Genomic DNA, 19,530 nt, shown 5'->3' on the forward strand with positions numbered 1-19,530 from the left:
CGCAGATAACTTACGGCCAGATTTGGGAACAGCTTCTTTCCAACTCTTGATCAGACTGCTGAGCGGATCCCGACCCGGATCTGGGCCGCACCCTCCAAATATCCGGACCTGCCTCTCCTCCAAATATCCGGACCTGCCTCTCGGTTTTTTTTTTGCACTAACTTACTTTCCATTTTTCTATTTTCTGATTTATAGTTTAAATTTTTATTATTTACTATCGATTTGTACTCCAGGGAAGCGCAGAATCAAATATCGCTGTGATGATTGTATGTTCTAGTATCAATTGTTTGGCGACGATAAAGTATAAACTGTCTGAACAGGTTACAGCCTTTTTAATATTATTTTCTTCTCTCCAAGATAATCCACTCAATATTGCCATTAATTCTGTTGTGTACACTGAGAAATGGTTTATTAGATTAGATTATGAGGACACGCAGTCCTCTTTTATTGTCATTTAGTAATGCATGCATTAAGAAATGATGCAATATTCCTCCAAATGGTTTGATGAAAAAGGCGAATGGTATGCTGGCATTTATAGCGAGAGGATTCGAGTACAGGAGCAGGGAGGTACTACTGCAGTTGTACAAGGCCTTGGTGAGACCACACCTGGAGTATTGTGTGCAGTTTTGGTCCCCTAATCTGAGGAAAGACATCCTTGCCTTAGAGGGAGTACAAAGAAGGTTCACCAGATTGATTCCTGGGATGGCAGGACTTTCATATGAAGAAAGACTGGATGAACTGGGCTTATACTTGCTGGAATTTAGATGATCGAGGGGGGATCTTATTGAAACATATAAAATCCTAAAGGGATTGGACAGGCTATTTGCAGGAAGATTGTTCCCGATGTTGGGGAAGTCCAGAACGAGGGGTCACAGTTTGAGGATAAAGGGGAAGCCTTTTAGGACCGAGATGAGGAAAAACTTCTTCACACAGAGAGTGGTGAATCTGTGGAATTCTCTGCCACAGGAAACAGTCGAGGCCAGTTCATTGGCTATGTTTAAGAGGGAGTTAGATATGGCCCTTGTGGCTACAGGGGTCAGGGGGTATGGAAGGAAGGCTGGGGCGGGGTTCTGAGTTGGATGATCAGCCATGATCATAATAAATGGCGGTGCAGGCTCAAAGGGCCGAATGGTCTACTCCTGCACCTATTTTCTATGTTTCTGTGGCATTTTTGCAAGAGACACGGTGAGAAGAGGAATAGTCCAGATAGCTGTGAGAGTCAGTAGGCTTATAGTAGACATCAGTAGATAAGCTGTCTCCAGAGACAGAGACAGAAAGATCTAGAAAGGGGAGGGAGGTGTCGGAAATGGACCTGGTAAACATGAGGGCAGGGTGAAAGTTGGAGGCAAAGTTAATGAAATCAACGAGCTCTGCATGCGTGCAGGAAGCAGCGCCAATGCAGTCGTCGATGTAGCGAAGGGAAAGTGGGGGACAGATACCAGAATAGGCACGGAACATAGATTGTTCCACAAACCCAACAAAAAGGCAGGCATAGCTAGGACCCATACGGGTGCCCATAGCTACACCTTTAGTTTGGAGGAAATGGGAGGAGCAAAAGGAGAAATTATTAAGAGTAAGGACTAATTCCGCTAGACGGAGCAGAGTGGTGGTAGAGGGGAACTGATTAGGTCTGGAATCCAAAAAGCGTAGAGCTTTGAGACCTTCCTGATGGGGGATGGAAGTATATAAGGACTGGACATCCATGGTGAAAATAAAGCGGTGGGGGCCAGGGAACTTAACATCATTGAAAAGTTTAAGAGTGTGAGAAGTGTCACGAACATAGGTCGGAAGGGATTGAACGGGGGGGGATAAAACCGTGTCGAGGTATGCAGAAACGAGTTCGGTGGGGCAGGAGCAAGCTGAGACAATAGGTCGGCCAGGACAGGCAGGTCCCCTCTGCATTCCACAGGGATCGCTCCCTATGCAACTCCCTTGTCCATTCGTTCCCCCCCCATCCCTCCCCACTGATCTCCCTCCTGGCACTTATCCGTGTAAGCGGAACAAGTGCTACACATGCCCTTACACTTCCTCCCTTACCATCATTCAGGGCCCAAGACAGTCCTTCCAGGTGAGGCGACACTTCACCTGTGAGTCGGCTGGGGTGATATACTGCGTCCGGTGCTCCCGATGTGGCCTTTTATATATTGGCGAGACCCGACGCAGACTGGGAGACCGCTTTGCTGAACGTCTACGCTCTGTCCGCCAGAGAAAGCAGGATCTCCCAGTGGCCACACATTTTAATTCCACATCCCATTCCCATTCTGACATGTCTATCCACGGCCTCCTCTACTGTAAAGATGAAGGCACACTCAGGTTGGAGGAACAACACCTTATATCCCATCTGGGTAGCCTCCAACCTGATGGCATGAACATCGACTTCTCAAACTTCCGCTAATGCCCCACCTCCCCCTCGTACCCTATCCGTTATTTATTTATATACACACATTCTTTCTCTCTCTCCTTTTTCTCCCTCTGTCCCTCTCACTATACCCCTTGCCCATCCTCTGGGCTTCCCCCCCCTCCCCCTTTTCCTTCTCCCTGGGCCTCCCGTCCTATGATCCTCTCATATCCCCTTCAACTACTGCACAGAGTCTTGTCATCTTCAGAAGTTTTCGGATGACTCTGCCATAGTTGGATGCATCAGCGAGGGAGATGAGGCTGAGTACGGGGCTACGGTGGGAAACTTTGTCACATGGTGTGAGCAGAATTATCTGCAGCTTAAAGGAGCTGGTGGTAGACCTGAGGAGAGCTAAGGTACTGGTGACCCCTGTTTCCATCCAGGGGGTCAGTGTGGACATGGTGGAGGATTACAAATACCTTGGGATACGAATTGACAATAAACTGGACTGGTCTAAGAACACTGAGACTGTCTACAAGAAGGGTCAGAGCCGTCTCTATTTCCTGAGGAGACTGAGGTCCTTTAACATCTGCCGGACGATGCTGAGGATGTTCTACGAGTCTGTGGTGGCCAGTGCGATCATGTTTGAACTGTTGTGTGCTGGGGCAGCAGGCTGAGGGTGGCAGACACCAACAGCTCTTCCTTCAGTCAGTCCCGACCCGAAACGCCGACTACACCCCTTCCTGTAGATGCTGCCTGGCCTGCTGCTTTCCCCTCACCCCAGCAACTTTTGATGTGCTTCCTGTGTCTGCGGATTTCCTCGTGTTTGCGTGGCCGCTGCTGGGGACGGCTGTCAATTTCAAAAAAAAAGTTTTTTTTTTAAACCACTTTCGGGACTTTAGACCACTTTCGGGACTTTAGACCATGTCGACACCAACTCGTCCCAAAACCCCGCCCACCTATGGGGCTAGCCCCGCCCCCTCCAGGACAGGCCCCGCCCACCCACGGGAGGGGGGTGGGGGGGGAACCGGCCCATGTGACTTCTGGTCGCCCGGGTTTCAATTTCCGCACCCTTGCCTGTTGATGTCGTTCCGGCCGGCGGCGTCCGTGCGCGGTGCGGTCCCGTCCCGTCCCGTCCCGGTCCCGGCGGCAGGAGCGCCGGGGGGGGGTCCCGCGGCCGGGATGGCGCCGTCGCCCGCGATCCTCGGCCCGATGTGGGCCGTCCTGCTGGCTGGGGTGAGGCGAGCGGGAGCGGCGAGCCCCGTCCCCGTCCCGGAAGGTCGGCGGGGTGGGAGGGATTTAGAGATAGAGGGAGGGAACGAGGGATCCGAGTGAAAGAGGGACGGGAGGGGAGAGGGGCAGGGGAGTGGGAGGGCGAGGGACATGAGAGGGAGAGAGAGAGGGACATGAGAGGGAGGGAGGGGAGGGGGACATAGGAGGGAGGGAGAGAGAGAGGGACATAAGAGGGAGGGAGAGGGACGTGAGAGGGAGAGAGAGAGGGACATGAGCGGGAGGGAGAGAGGGACATGGGAGGGAGTGAGAGAGGGACATGGGAGGGAGGGAGAGAGGGGGACATGAGCGGGAGGGAGAGAGGGACATGAGAGGGAGGGGGAGAGGGGGACATGAGCGGGAGGGAGAGAGGGACATGGGAGGGAGTGAGAGAGGGACATGGGAGGGAGGGAGAGAGGAACTTGAGAGGGGGGAGGGGGACATGAGAGGGGGGAGGGGGACATGGGAGCGAGGAGGAGGGGGACATGAGAGGGAGAGAGAGGGACATGGGAGGGAGGGAGAGGGGCATGAGAGGGAGAGAGAGAGGGACATAAGAGTGAGGGAGAGGGCGACATGAGAGAGGGAGGGAGAGAGATGGACATGACAGGGAGGGGGAGAGGGGGACATGGGAGGGAGGGAGAGAGAGGGATGTGAGAGGGAGGGGAGAGGGACATCGGAGGGAGGGAGAGAGAGAGAGAGAGGGACATGGGAGGGAGGGAGCGAGAGGGACGTGAGAGGGAGGAAGAGAGGGACATGAGAGGGAGAGAGAGAGAGGGACGTGAGAGGGAGGGGAGAGGGAGGGGAGAGGGAGGGGAGAGGGACATGAGAGGGAGGGAGGGGAGGGGGACATAGGAGGGAGGGAGAGAGATGGACATGACAGAGAGGGGGACGTGGGAGGGAGGGAGAGAGAGGGACGTGAGAGGGAGGGGAGAGGGACATCGGAGGGAGGGAGAGAGAGAGAGAGAGGGACATGGGAGGGAGGGAGCGAGAGGGACGTGAGAGGGAGGGAGAGGGGGGCATGGGAGGGAGGGAGTGAGAGAGGGACATGAGCGGGAGGGAGAGAGGGACGTGGGAGGGAGGGAGGGAGAGGGACATGGGAGGGAGGGAGAGAGGAACTTGAGAGGGGGAGGGGGACATGAGAGGGAGGGAGGGAGAGGGGGACATGGGAGGGAGGGAGAAGGGACATAAGAGGGAGGGAGAGAGGGACATGGGAGGGAGAGAGAGGGACATGAGAGGGAGGGAGAGAGAGGGACGTGGGAGGGAGGGAGTGAGAGGGACATGGGAGGGAGAGAGGAACTTGAGAGGGGGGAGAGTGACATGAGAGGGAGGGAGTGAGAGGGACATGAGAGCGAGGGAAGGAGAGGGACATGAGAGAGGGGGACATGAGAGGGAGGGAGAGAGGGACATGAGAGGGAGGGAGAGAGAGGGACATGAGAGGGAGAGAGAGAGGGAGGGACATGAGAGGGAGGGAGAGAGGGGGACATGGGAGGGAGGGGGGACATGGGAGGGAGGGAGTGAGAGAGGGACATGAGAGGGAGGGAGTGAGAGAGGGACATGGGAGGGAGGGAGAGAGAGAGGGACATGGGAGGGAGGGAGAGAGAGAGAGGGACATGGGAGGGAGGGAGAGAGAGAGAGGGACATGGGAGGGAGGGAGAGAGAGAGAGAGAGGGACATGGGAGGGAGGGAGAGAGAGAGAGGGACATGGGAGGGAGGGATAGAGGGACATGAGAGGGAGGGGAAGAGAGGGACATGGGAGGGAGTGAGAGAGGGAGGGAGAGAGAGGGACATGAGAGGGAGGGGAAGAGAGGGACATGGGAGGGAGTGAGAGAGGGACATGAGAGGGAGGGAGAGAGAGGGACATGGGAGGGGAGGGAGAGGGACATGAGAGGGAGAGAGAGGGGGACATGGGAGGGAGGGAGAGAGAGGGACATGAGAGGGAGGGAGAGAGGGGGACATGAGAGGGAGAGAGAGGGACATGGGAGGGAGGGGAGAGAGGGACATGCGAGGGAGGGGGAGAGAGGGACATGAGAGGGAGGGAGAGAGAGGGACATGAGAGGGAGGGAGAGAGAGGGACATGAGAGGGAGGGAGAGAGGGGGACATGGGAGGGAGGGGGAGAGAGGGACATGAGAGGGAGGGAGAGAGAGGGACATGAGAGGGAGGGAGAGAGAGGGACATGAGAGGGAGGGAGAGAGAGGGACATGAGAGGGAGGGGAGAGAGGGACATGAGAGGGAGGGGGAGAGAGGGACATGAGAGGGAGGGAGAGAGAGGGACATGAGAGGGAGGGAGAGAGAGGGACATGAGAGGGAGGGAGAGAGAGGGACATGAGAGGGAGGGGGAGAGAGGGACATGAGAGGGAGGGAGAGAGGGGGACATGAGAGGGAGGGAGAGAGAGGGACATGAGAGGGAGGGAGAGAGGGGGATATGAGAGGGAGAGAGAGGGGGACATGAGAGGGAGAGAGAGGGACATGAGAGGGAGGGGGAGAGAGGGACATGGGAGGGAGGGAGAGGGCGACATGAGAGAGGGAGGGAGAGAGATGGACATGACAGGGAGGGGGAGAGGGGGACATGGGAGGGAGGGAGAGAGAGGGACGTGAGAGGGAGGGAGAGAGGGGGACATGAGAGGGAGAGAGAGAGAGGGACGTGAGAGGGAGGGGAGAGGGACATCGGAGGGAGGGAGAGAGAGAGAGAGAGGGACATGGGAGGGAGGGAGGGAGCGAGAGGGACGTGAGAGGGAAGAAGAGAGGGACATGAGAGGGAGGGAGAGAGGGGGACATGGGAGGGAGGGGGGGACATGGGAGGGAGGGAGTGAGAGAGGGACATGGGAGGGAGGGAGAGAGGGACATGAGAGGGAGGGAGTGAGAGAGGGACATGGGAGGGAGGGAGAGAGAGAGGGACATGGGAGGGAGGGAGAGAGAGAGAGGGACATGGGAGGGAGGGAGAGAGAGAGAGGGACATGGGAGGGAGGGAGAGAGGGACATGAGAGGGAGGGGAAGAGAGGGACATGGGAGGGAGTGAGAGAGGGAGGGAGAGAGAGGGACATGAGAGGGAGGGGAAGAGAGGGACATGGGAGGGAGTGAGAGAGGGACATGAGAGGGAGGGAGAGAGAGGGACATGGGAGGGGAGGGAGAGGGACATGAGAGAAAGGGACATGGGAGGGAGGGAGAGAGATGGACATGAGAGGGAGGGAGAGAGGGGGACATGAGAGGGAGGGAGAGAGGGGGACATGAGAGGGAGAGAGAGGGACATGGGAGGGAGGGGAGAGAGGGATATGAGAGGGAGGGAGAGAGGGGGACATGAGAGGGAGAGGGAGAGGGGGACATGAGAGGGAGAGAGAGGGACATGGGAGGGAGGGGAGAGAGGGACATGAGAGGGAGGGAGAGAGGGGGACATGAGAGGGAGAGAGAGGGACATGGGAGGGAGGGGAGAGAGGGACATGAGAGGGAGGGGGAGAGAGGGACATGAGAGGGAGGGAGAGAGAGGGACATGAGAGGGAGAGAGAGAGGGGGACATGAGAGGGAGAGAGGGGGACATGGGAGGGAGGGGGAGAGAGGGACATGAGAGGGAGGGGGAGAGAGGGACATGAGAGGGAGGGGGAGAGAGGGACATGAGAGGGAGGGAGAGAGAGGGACATGGGAGGGAGGGAGAGAGGGGGACATGGGAGGGAGGGGGAGAGGGGGACATGAGAGGGAGGGGAGAGAGGGACATGAGAGGGAGAGAGAGGGGGACATGAGAGGGAGAGAGAGGGACATGGGAGGGAGGGGAGAGAGGGACAAGAGAGGGAGAGAAGGAGGGGAGTGGGGTAGGAAGGAGAAGGACTGGTCATGGGAGAGGGCGGGGAGAAGGAATGTGAGAGAGATGGAGAGGAAGAGAGAAGGAGGGGATTTGTAAGGGGGTGAGGGAGAGATGGAGGGGAAGGGAGAAAAGAGGGGGAGGGAGGCGGTAGTGAAGGAGAGGGCTTTGATGAGGAGGGAAGGGAGACGGGGAGTAGTGGGAGGGAAGGAGAGGGTGAGGGAGGGAGGGGAGATGGGGGGTAGTGGGAGGGAAGGAGAGGGTGGGGGAGAGAGGGAGGGGAGACGGGTAGGGAAGGAGAGGGTGGGGGAGGGAGGGAAGGGAGACGGGGAGTAGTGGGAGGGAAGGAGAGGGTGGGGGAGGGAGGGAGGGGAGACGGGGAGTAGTGGGAGGGAAGGAGAGGGTGGGGGAGGGAGGGAGGGGAGACGGGTAGGGAAGGAGAGGGTTTGGAAGGGGTTCGGGAGGGAGGGGAGACGGGGAGTAGTGGGAGGGAAGGAGAGGGTTTTGAAGAGGATTGGGAGGGAAGGAGGGCAGACGGGGAGACGGGTAGGGAAGGAGAGGGTTTGGAAGGGGTTCGGGAGGGAGGGGAGACGGGGAGTAGTGAGGGAGAGACGGACGGGGCTCGGAGGGAGACGGCAGGTTTGAGGACGAGGGAGATGGAGGCAGCCGCACCCTGCTGACCCAGTTAGAGAGTGTGGGAACCGTTCGCTGGTGACAGGGGTGTCTCCGATGTGCTGGGCGGAATTTCCTGTGCTGACTGAATCAGGGGCCCAGCCACAGTTTCCGTCCGCCCGCCCTGTAGCACTCATCACTGGGCTTTCGAGCCCCGCTGGCTCCCCCGGTGCCTCGGCCCATGTCCGCGGGCCCGCTGCTTTGGGGTGGGGGGTGTCAGAGCTTTTGGGGTTCGCGAGACGTTTGGCAAAGGGGTTCAGCCAGCTTGCTGTTTAAAGTCAGTCCTCCCGGGCGTATCTCATCCCTCCCCTCCCCTCCCCTCACCCTCGTTCCCCCCCCCGAGTCTCTCCACCATCCCTCGCGCTCTGTATGTCCCTCACCCCCCCGCTGCCCCCACTCTCTCCATCTCCCTGCCCCACCCCACACTCTGTCTCCCTCACTCCCTCCATCTCCCCCTCGCCCCCTCCATCTCCCCCTCGCCCTCTAGTCTCCCTGCCCCACCCAACACACACTGTCCCCCTCGCCCTCTAGTCTCCCTGCCCCACCCCCCACACACTGTCCCCCTCGCCCTCTAGTCTCCCTGCCCCACCCCCCACACACTGTCCCCCTCGCCCTCTAGTCTCCCTGCCCCACCCCCCACACTCCGTCTCCCTCGCTCCCTCCATCTCCCCCTCGCCCTCTAGTCTCCCTGCCCCACCCCCCACACTCCGTCTCCCTCGCTCCCTCCATCTCCCCCTCGCCCTCTAGTCTCCCTGCCCCACCCCCCACACTCCGTCTCCCTCGCTCCCTCCATCTCCCCCTCGCCCTCTAGTCTCCCTGCCCCACCCCCCACGCTCAGTCTCCCTCGCTCCCTCCATCTCCCCCTCGCCCTCTAGTCTCCCTGCCCCACCCCCCACACACTGTCTCCCTCGCTCCCTCCATCTCCCCCTCGCCCTCTAGTCTCCCTGCCCCACCCCCCACACACTGTCTCCCTCGCTCCCTACATCTCCCCCTCGCCCTCTAGTCTCCCTGCCCCACCCCCCACACACTGTCTCCCTCGCTCCCTCCATCTCCCCCTCGCCCTCTAGTCTCCCTGCCCCACCCCCCACGCTCAGTCTCCCTCGCCCTCTAGTCGCCCTGCCCCACCCCCACGCTCAGTCTCCCTCGCTCCCTCCATCTCCCTCGCCCTCTACGTCTCCCTGCCCCACCCCCCACACTCTGTCTCCCTCACTCCCTCCATCTCCCCCTCGCCCTCTAGTCTCCCTGCCCCACCCCCCACGCTCAGTCTCCCTCGCTCCTTCCATCTGCCTCGCTCCCTCTATTTCCCCCTCGCCCTCTAGTCGCCCTGCCCCACCCCCACGCTCAGTCTCCCTCGCTCCCTCCATCTCCCCCTCGCCCTCTAGTCTCCCTGCCCCACCCCCCACACACTGTCTCCCTTGCTCCCTCCATCTCCCCCTCGCCCTCTAGTCGCCCTGGCCCACCCCCCACACTCAGTCTCCCTCGCTCCCTCCATCTCCCTCGCCCTCTACGTCTCCCTCACCCTTTAGTCTCCCTGCCCCACCCCCCCACGCTCAGTCTCCCTCGCTCCCTCCATCTCCCCCTCACCCCCTAGTCTCCCTGCCCCACCCCCCACACTCTGTCTCCCTCGCTCCCTCCATCTCCCCCTCGCCCTCTAGTCTCCCTGCCCCACCCCCCACACTCTGTCTCCCTCGCTCCCTCCATCTCCCCCTCGCCCTCTAGTCTCCCTGCCCCACCCCCCACCCACTGTCTCCCTCGCTCCCTCCATCTCCCCCTCGCCCTCTAGTCTCCCTGCCCCACCCCCCACACACTGTCTCCCTCACTCCCTCCATCTCCCCCCGCTCCCCTCCTCGCTCTCTCATTCTCTCCATCTCCCTGCCGCACTCCCTCGCTCCCTCCGTCCCCCTCACCCTCTCTGTCTCCCTCTCCCCCTCTCTCTCTCAGACTCCCTCACCCCCTTCTCCCCTGTCACCCTCGCCCCCTTCATCCCCCTCGCACCCTCTCCCTCAGGCGACCCCCCCCCTGCTCGCTCCCTCCCTCCCTCACCACCACCCTGCCCGTCCCTCGTTCTCCGCTATCGCTCCCCCCTCCCTCTCTGCGTGGAAGGACAGATCCCCGGGGAGGGTGGGGGTCACGTGCTGGGATCCGTTCCAGCAGAGAATTCTTTCCGGCCTCTGGGAGTCAGACCGGTTCTGCGACGGACTGTCAGCGTTCCTGGCCCCGCGTCAGGAATGTTGTGAACAGCAACTTCCCGTTCCACTGAATGTCTCTGCGTCCGTCACCCTCTTCCCCACCCCCCCCGTCTCCGTCACCCTCTCCCTCCCCTACACCCTCTCCCTCCCCCACCCCCCGTCTCCGTCACCCCCTCCCTCCCCTACACCCCCCGTCTCTGTCACCCCCTCCCTCCCCTACACCCCCCGTCTCCGTCACCCCCTCCCCGTCTCTGTCACCCTCTCCCTCCCCCCCACACCCCTCCCCGTCTCCGTCACCCCCTCCCTCACCCCCTACACCCCTCCCCGTCTCCGTCACCCCCTCCCCCCCTACACCCCTCCCCGTCTCCGTCACCCCCTCCCTCCCCCCCTACACCCCTCCCCGTCTCTGTCACCCCCTTCCCCCCCTACACCCCTCCCCGTCTCCGTCACCCTCTCCCTCCCCTACACCCTCTCCCTCCCCCACCCCCCGTCTCCGTCACCCCCTCCCTCCCCTACACCCCCCGTCTCTGTCACCCCCTCCCTCCCCTACACCCCCCGTCTCCGTCACCCCCTCCCTCCCCTACACCCCCCGTCTCTGTCACCCCCTCCCTCCCCTACACCCCCCGTCTCCGTCACCCTCTCCCTCCAAGTCTCTCTCACCCCCTCCCTCCCCTACACCCTCTCCCTCCCCCACCCCCCGTCTCCGTCACCCCCTCCCTCCCCTACACCCCCCGTCTCTGTCACCCCCTCCCTCCCCTACACCCCCCGTCTCTGTCACCCCCTCCCTCCAAGTCTCTCTCACCCCCTCCCTCCCCGTCTCCGTCACCCTCTCCCTCCCCTACACCCTCTCCCTCCCCCACCCCCCGTCTCCGTCACCCCCTCCCTCCCCTACACCCCCCGTCTCTGTCACCCCCTCCCTCCCCTACACCCCCCGTCTCTGTCACCCCCTCCCTCCCCTACACCCCCCGTCTCCGTCACCCCCCTCCCTCCCCTACACCCCGTCCCTGTCTCCCTACCCCTGGGTCGGGCTGTCGCTTTTGGTTCGCGTGACTAACGGTTCTCCCCGACATCACCCCCGCACAGGTGACCGGCGCCTCGCCTTACCGACCGGAGCACGGCCATTGTCGGCCCGAATCGGAATACTTCGTCGGGAGTCTGGGGATCTGCTGCACCAAGTGCCCCCCAGGTCTGTCTCCCACCCCACCCCCACCACCGCCGCAGCGCGTGACCGCACGCCCCCCGCGGAGATCTGCGACAACCGCGGTGCCGACGCGCGGGGGAACGGAGTGACGGGGAGAGCGTGCGTGGGGCTGTGTGGGAGGGGATTTCGGTGGGTGGGGATTTTCTGCCCCAGGTATCCAAACGTTTGTGTATTTCGACCCCCCACCCAGGTTTCTTCGCCCAGCGCTTGTGTACGGCGACCGATGACACAGTCTGCGTTGCGTGCGCGGAGGGGGAGTACACCGAACTGTGGAACTACGTCCGCGAGTGCCACGTCTGTCCCACCTGCGACCCGCGTAAGTCCGCAACGGCGTCCCAGCGGGGTGCAGGCCTTTCGGCCCACGGTGTCGTGCTAGCCCATTAACACACTCTGAGCTCCATCTGACCCTTCCCTCCGTTTCTCCATCACCCATCTGCCTATCCAAGAGGGTCTGAAATGTCCCGAATGTACCTGCCTCCACCAGCACCCCTGACAGGGCGTCCCACACACCCACCACTCTCTGTGTGAAACCAAAAATCACCCCCTATACTTTCACCCAATCACCAAGAAATTATCACTCGTCGTGTTAGCCATTTCCACCCTCCCTCGGGAAAAAGTCTCTGGCCGTCACCTCTTATCATCTTGTACACCTCTATCAGGTCATCTCTCTTCCTCCTTCGCTCCAAAGAGAAAAGGGCAAGCTCGCTCAACCTCTCCTCATGAAACACCCTCTCTAATCCAGGGAGCACCCTGGTGAATCTCCTCTGCACCCTCTCTAATCCAGGCAGCATCCCGGTGAATCTCCTCTGCACCCTCTCTAATCCAGACAGCATCCCGGTGAATCTCCTCTGCGCCCTCTCTAATCCAGACAGCATCCCGGTGAATCTCCTCTGCACCCTCTCTAATCCAGGCAGCATCCCGGTGAAACTCCTCTGCGCCCTCTCTAATCCAGACAGCATCCCGGTGAATCTCCTCTGCACCCTCTCTAATCCAGGCAGCATCCTGGTGAATCTCCTCTGCACCCTCTCTAATCCAGGCAGCGTCCTGGCGAATCTCCTCTGCACCCTCTCTGATCCAGGCAGCATCCCGGTGAATCTCCTCTGCACCCTCTCTAATCCAGGCAGCATCCCGGTGAATTTCCTCTGCGCCCTCTCTAATCCAGGCAGCATCCCGGTGAATTTCCTCTGCACCCTCTCTAATCCAGACAGCATCCTGGTGAATCTCCTCTGCACCCTCTCTAATCCAGGCAGCACCCTGGTGAATCTCCTCTGCACCCTCTCTAATCCAGGCAGCATCCTGGTGAATCTCCTCTGCACCCTCTCTAATCCAGGCAGCATCCCGGTGAATCTCCTCTGCACCCTCTCTAATCCAGACAGCATCCCGGTGAATCTCCTCTGCACCCTCTCTAATCCAGGCAGCATCCTGGTGAATCTCCTCTGCACCCTCTCTAATCCAGGCAGCGTCCTGGCGAATCTCCTCTGCACCCTCTCTAATCCAGGCAGCATCCTGGTGAATCTCCTCTGCACCCTCTCTAATCCAGGCAGCGTCCCGGTGAATCTCCTCTGCACCCTCTCTAATCCAGGCAGCATCCTGGTGAATCTCCTCTGCACCCTCTCTAATCCAGGCAGCGTCCCGGTGAATCTCCTCTGCACCCTCTCTAATCCAGGCAGCATCCTGGTGAATCTCCTCTGTACCCTCTCTAATCCAGGCAGCATCCTGGTGAATCTCCTCTGTACCCTCTCTAATCCAGGCAGCATCCTGGTGAATCTCCTCTGCACCCTCTCTAATCCAGACAGCGTCCCGGTGAATCTCCTCTGCACCCTCTCTAATCCAGGCAGCATCCTGGTGAATCTCCTCTGCACCCTCTCTAATCCAGGCAGCATCCTGGTGAATCTCCTCTGCGCCCTCTCTAATCCAGACAGCGTCCCGGTGAATCTCCTCTGCACCCTCTCTAATCCAGGCAGCATCCCGGTGAATCTCCTCTGCGCCCTCTCTAATCCAGGCAGCATCCCGGTGAATCTCCTCTGCACCCTCTCTAATCCAGGCAGCGTCCCGGTGAATCTCCTCTGCGCCCTCTCTAATCCAGACAGCATCCCGGTGAATCTCCTCTGCACCCTCTCTAATCCAGGCAGCATCCTGGTGAATCTCCTCTGCACCCTCTCTAATCCAGGCAGCGTCCTGGCGAATCTCCTCTGCACCCTCTCTGATCCAGGCAGCATCCCGGTGAATCTCCTCTGCGCCCTCTCTAATCCAGGCAGCGTCCTGGCGAATCTCCTCTGCACCCTCTCTGATCCAGGCAGCATCCCGGTGAATCTCCTCTGCGCCCTCTCTAATCCAGGCAGCATCCCGGTGAATCTCCTCTGCACCCTCTCTAATCCAGGCAGCATCCCGGTGAATTTCCTCTGCGCCCTCTCTAATCCAGGCAGCATCCTGGTGAATCTCCTCTGCACCCTCTCTAATCCAGGCAGCATCCTGGTGAATCTCCTCTGCGCCCTCTCTAATCCAGACAGCGTCCCGGTGAATTTCCTCTGCACCCTCTCTAATCCAGGCAGCATCCTGGTGAATCTCCTCTGCACCCTCTCTAATCCAGGCAGCGTCCTGGTCAATCTCCTCTGCACCCTCTCTAATCCAGGCAGCATCCTGGTGAATCTCCTCTGCACCCTCTCTAATCCAGGCAGCGTCCTGGTCAATCTCCTCTGCACCCTCTCTAATCCAGGCAGCATCCTGGTGAATCTCCTCTGCACCCTCTCTAATCCAGGCAGCATCCTGGTCAATCTCCTCTGCACCCTCTCTAATCCAGGCAGCATCCTGGTGAATATCCCCTGCACCCTCTCTAATCCAGGCAGCGTCCTGGCGAATCTCCTCTGCACCCTCTCTAATCCAGGCAGTACCCTGGTGAATCTCCTCTGCACCCTCTCTAATCCAGGCAGTACCCTGGCGAATCTCCTCTGCACCCTCTCTAATCCAGGCCGTACAGAAACATAGAAAACCTACAGCACAATACAGCCTCTTCGGCCCACATAGTCGTGCCGAACATGTACTTACTTTAGAAATTACCTCGGTCACCCATAGCCCTGTATTTTTCTAAGCTCCATGTACCAATCCAAAAGTCTCTTAAAAGACCCTATTATATTTTATGGGAAGGATGTAATAGAGAAATGGTGGTCATTTAAAGGTGAAATTTTGAGGGTACAGAAACTTTATTTTCCTGTTAGGTTGAAAGGAAAGGTTAAAAGTTTGAGAGAGCCATGGTTTTCAAGGGATAATGGAAACTTGGTTCAGAAAATGAGAGATATCTACAATAAATATCAGCAGCATGGAGTAAATGAGGTGCTCGAGGAATATAAAGAATGTAAAAAGAAACTTAAAGAAATTAGAAAAGCTAAAAGAAGATATGAGATTGCTTTGGCAAGTAAGGTGAAAATAAATCCAAAGGGTTTCTACAGATATATTAATAGCAAAAGGATAGTGAGGGATAACATTGGTCCCTTAGAGAATCAGAGGTGGACGGCTATGTGTGGAACCAAAAGAGATGAGGGAGAAATTGAACAATTTCTCTTCTTCGGTATTCATTAAGAAGAATATTGAATTGTTTAAGGTAAGGGAAACAGGTAGGGAAGTTATGGAAACTATGATGATTAAAGAAGATGAAGTACTGGAGCTTTTAAGGAATATAAAAGTGGATAAGTCTCCTGGTCCTGACAGGATATTCCCTAGAACATTGAGGAAAGTTAGTGTTGAAATAGCAGGGGCTCTGACAGAAATATTTCAAACGTCATTAGAAACGGGGATGGTGTCGGAGGATTGGCGTATTGCTCATGTTCCATTGTTTAAATAAAGTTCTAAGAGTAAACCTAGCAATTATCGGCCTCTAAGTTTGACGTCAGTGGGGGGTAAATTGATAGAAAGTATTTTTAGAGATGGTATATAGAATTATCTGGTTGGACGGTCAACATGGATTTGTGCATGGAAGGTCATGTTTGACAAATCTTATTGAATTTTTTGAAGAGGTTACTAGGAATATTGACGAGGGTAAAGCGGTGGATGTTGTCTATATGGACTTCAGTAAGGCCTTTGACAAGGTTCCATACAGAACATTAGTTAGGAAGGTTCAATCGTTAGGTATTAATATTGAAGTAGTAAAATGGATTCAGCAGTGGCTGGATGGGAGACACCAGAGAGTGGTGGTGGATAACTGTTTGTCAGATCGGAGGCCGGTGACTAGTGGTGTGCCTCAGGGATCTGTACTGGGTCCAATGTTGTTTGTCATACATATTAATGATCTGGATGATGGGGTGGTAAATTGGATGAGTAAGTATGCAGATGATACTAAGATAGGTGGAGTTGTGGATAATGAAGTAGGTTTTCAAAGCTTGCAGAGAGATTTAGGCCGGTTAGAAGAGTGGGCTGAAAGATGGCAGATGGAGTTTAATGCTGATAAATGTGAGGTGCTACATTTTGGACGGACTAATCAAAATAGGACATACATGGTAAATGGTAGGGCATTGAGGAATGCAGTAGAACAGAGGGATCTAGGAATAATGGTGCATAGTTCCCTGAAGGTGGGATCTCATGTGGATAGGGTGGTGAAGAAAGCTTTTGGTATGCTGGCCATTATTAATCAGAGCATTGAGTATAGGAGTTGGGATGTAATGTTGAAATTGTACAAGGCATTGGTGAGGCCAAATTTGGAGTATTGTGTACAGTTCTGGTCTCCGAATTATAGGAAAGATGTCAACAAAATTGAGAGAGTACAGAGAAGATTTACTGGAATGTTACCTGGGTTTCATCTCCTGAGTTACAGAGAAAGGTTGAACAAGTTAGGCCTTTTCTTTGGAGCATAGAAGGTTGAGGGGGGACTTGATAGAGGTATTTAAAATTATGAGGGGGATAGATAGAGTTGACGTGGATAGACTTTTTCCATTGAGAGTGGGGGAGATTCAAACAAGAGGACATGAGTTGAGAGTTGAAGGGCAAAAGTTTAGGGGTAACATGAGGGGGAACTTCTTTACTCAGAGAGTGGTGGCTGTGTGGAACGAGAAGTGGTTGGGGCAGGTTCGATGTTGTTGTTTAAAGTTAAATTGGATAGATATATGGACAGGAAAGGAATGGAGGGTTATGGGCTGAGTGCAGGTCGGTGGGACTGGGTGAGAGTAAGAGTTCGGCACGGACTAGAAGGGCCGAGATGGCCTGTTTCCGTGCTGTGATTGTTATATGGTTATATCGTATCCATGCACTTGCCACTCTCTACGTAAAAAACTTACCCCTGACATCTCCTCTGTACCTGCTCCCCAGCACCTTAAACCTGTGCCCTCTTGTGGCAGCCATTTCAGCCCTGGGAAAAAGCCTCTGACTATCGACACGATCAATGCCTCTCATCAGCTTATACACCTCAATCAGGTCACCTCTCATCCTCCGTCACTGAAGGAGAAAAGGCCGTGTTTTCATAAGGCATGCTCCCCAATCCAGGCAACATCCTTATAAATCTCCTCTGCACCCTCTCTAATCCAGGCAGCATCCTGGTGAATCTCCTCTGCACGTTCTCTAATCCAGACAGCATCCTGGTGAATCTTCTCTGCACCCTCTCTAATCCAGGCAGCATCCCGGTGAATTTCCTCTGCACCCTCTCTAATCCAGGCAGCATCCTGGTGAATCTCCTCTGCACCCTCTCTAATCCAGGCAGCATCCTGGTGAATCTCCTCTGCACCCTCTCTAATCCAGGCAGCGTCCTGGCGAATCTCCTCTGCACCCTCTCTGATCCAGGCAGCATCCCGGTGAATCTCCTCTGCACCCTCTCTAATCCAGGCAGCATCCCGGTGAATTTCCTCTGCACCCTCTCTAATCCAGGCAGCATCCTGGTGAATCTCCTCTGCACCCTCTCTAATCCAGGCAGCATCCTGGTGAATCTCCTCTGCACCCTCTCTAATCCAGACAGCGTTCCGGTGAATCTCCTCTGCACCCTCTCTAATCCAGGCAGCGTCCTGGTGAATCTCCTCTGCCCCCTCTCTAATCCAGGCAGCGTCCTGGTGAATCTCCTCTGCACCCTCTCTAATCCAGGCAGCGTCCTGGCGAATCTCCTCTGCACCCTCTCTAATCCAGGCAGCGTCCTGGTGAATCTCCTCTGCACCCTCTCTAATCCAGGCAGCGTCCTGGCGAATCTCCTCTGCACCCTCTCTAATCCAGGCAGTACCCTGGTGAATCTCCTCTGCACCCTCTCTAATCCAGGCAGCATCCTGGTCAATCTCCTCTGCACCCTCTCTAATCCAGGCAGCGTCCTGGCGAATCTCCTCTGCACCCTCTCTAATCCAGGCAGTACCCTGGTGAATCTCCTCTGCACCCTCTCTAATCCAGGCAGTACCCTGGTGAATCACCTCTGCACCCTCTCTAATCCAGGCAGCATCCTGGTGAATCTCCTCTGCACCCTCTCTAATCCAGGCAGCATCCTGGTCAATCTCCTCTGCACCCTCTCTAATCCAGACAGCATCCTGGTGAATCTCCTCTGCACCCTCTCTAATCCAGGCAGCATCCTGGTGAATCTCCTCTGCACCCTCTCTAATCCAGGCAGCTTCCTGGTGAATCTCCTCTGCACCCTCTCTAATCCAGGCAGTACCCTGGCGAATCTCCTCTGCACCCTCTCTAATCCAGGCAGTACAGAAACATAGAAAACCTACAGCACAATACAGCCTCTTTGGCCCACATAGTCGTGCCGAACATGTACTTACTTTAGAAATTACCTAGGTCACCCATAGCCCTGTATTTTTCTAAGCTCCATGTACCAATCCAAAAGTCTCTTAAAAGACCCTATTGTATTTTATGGGAAGGATGTAATAGAGAAATGGTGGTCATTTAAAGGTGAAATTTTGAGGGTACAGAAACTTTATTTTCCTGTTAGGTTGAAAGGAAAGGTTAAAAGTTTGAGAGAGCCATGGTTTTCAGGGGATAATGGAAACTTGGTTCAGAAAATGAGAGATATCTACTATAAATATCAGCAGCATGGAGTAAATGAGGTGCTCGAGGAATATAAAGAATGTAAAAAGAAACTTAAAGAAATTAGAAAAGCTAAAAGAAGATATGAGATTGCTTTGGCAAGTAAGGTGAAAATAAATCCAAAGGGTTTCTACAGATATATTAATAGCAAAAGGATAGTGAGGGATAACATTGGTCCCTTAGAGAATCAGAGTGGACGGCTATGTGTGGAACCAAAAGAGATGAGGGAGAAATTGAACAATTTCTCTTCTTCGGTATTCATTAAGAAGAATATTGAATTGTTTAAGGTAAGGGAAACAGGTAGGGAAGTTATGGAAACTATGATGATTAAAGAAGATGAAGTACTGGAGCTTTTAAGGAATATAAAAGTGGATAAGTCTCCTGGTCCTGACAGGATATTCCTTAGAACATTGAGGAAAGTTAGTGTTGAAATAGCAGGGGCTCTGACAGAAATATTTCAAACGTCATTAGAAACGGGGATGGTGTCGGAGGATTGGCGTATTGCTCATGTTGTTCCATTGTTTAAATAAAGTTCTAAGAGTAAACCTAGCAATTATCGGCCTCTAAGTTTGACGTCAGTGGGGGGGTAAATTGATAGAAAGTATTTTTAGAGATGGTATATAGAATTATCTGGTTAGACGGTCAACATGGATTTGTGCGTGGACGGTCATGTTTGACAAATCTTATTGAATTTTTTGAAGAGGTTACTAGGAATATTGACGAGGGTAAAGCGGTGGATGTTGTCTATATGGACTTCAGTAAGGCCTTTGACAAGGTTCCATACAGAACGTTAGTCAGGAAGGTTCAATCGTTAGGTATTAATATTGAAGTAGTAAAATGGATTCAGCAGTGGCTGGATGGGAGACACCAGAGAGTAGTGGTGGGTAACTGTTTGTCAGATTGGAGGCCGGTGACTAGTGGTGTGCCTCAGGGATCTGTACTGGGTCCAATGTTGTTTGTCATGCATATTAATGATCTGGATGATAGGGTGGTAAATTGGATGAGTAAGTATGCAGATGATACTAAGATAGGTGGAGTTGTGGATAATGAAGTAGGTTTTCAAACCTTGCAGAGAGATTTAGG

At 55.8% G+C, this 19,530-nt stretch overlaps 1 protein-coding gene across 1 annotated transcript in view; it reads left to right on the forward strand.

Moving 5' to 3' along the window:
* Positions 1 to 3,363: 3,363 nt before the first annotated feature.
* Positions 3,364 to 19,530, forward strand: part of LOC134341788 (tumor necrosis factor receptor superfamily member 3-like) — a 30,468-nt gene continuing 14,301 nt past the window's right edge. Inside the window, exons 1-3 of the mRNA XM_063039710.1 lie at positions 3,364 to 3,574; positions 11,343 to 11,445; positions 11,651 to 11,776. Of these exons, the coding sequence (XP_062895780.1) occupies positions 3,422 to 3,574; positions 11,343 to 11,445; positions 11,651 to 11,776 (382 nt within the window). The 5' untranslated portion in view covers positions 3,364 to 3,421. The remainder of the gene's footprint in view (positions 3,575 to 11,342; positions 11,446 to 11,650; positions 11,777 to 19,530) is intronic.

Source organism: Mobula hypostoma, unplaced genomic scaffold, assembly GCF_963921235.1.
Source record: "Mobula hypostoma unplaced genomic scaffold, sMobHyp1.1 scaffold_108, whole genome shotgun sequence".
In the NCBI taxonomy this organism is placed as follows: Eukaryota; Metazoa; Chordata; class Chondrichthyes; order Myliobatiformes; family Myliobatidae; genus Mobula; species Mobula hypostoma.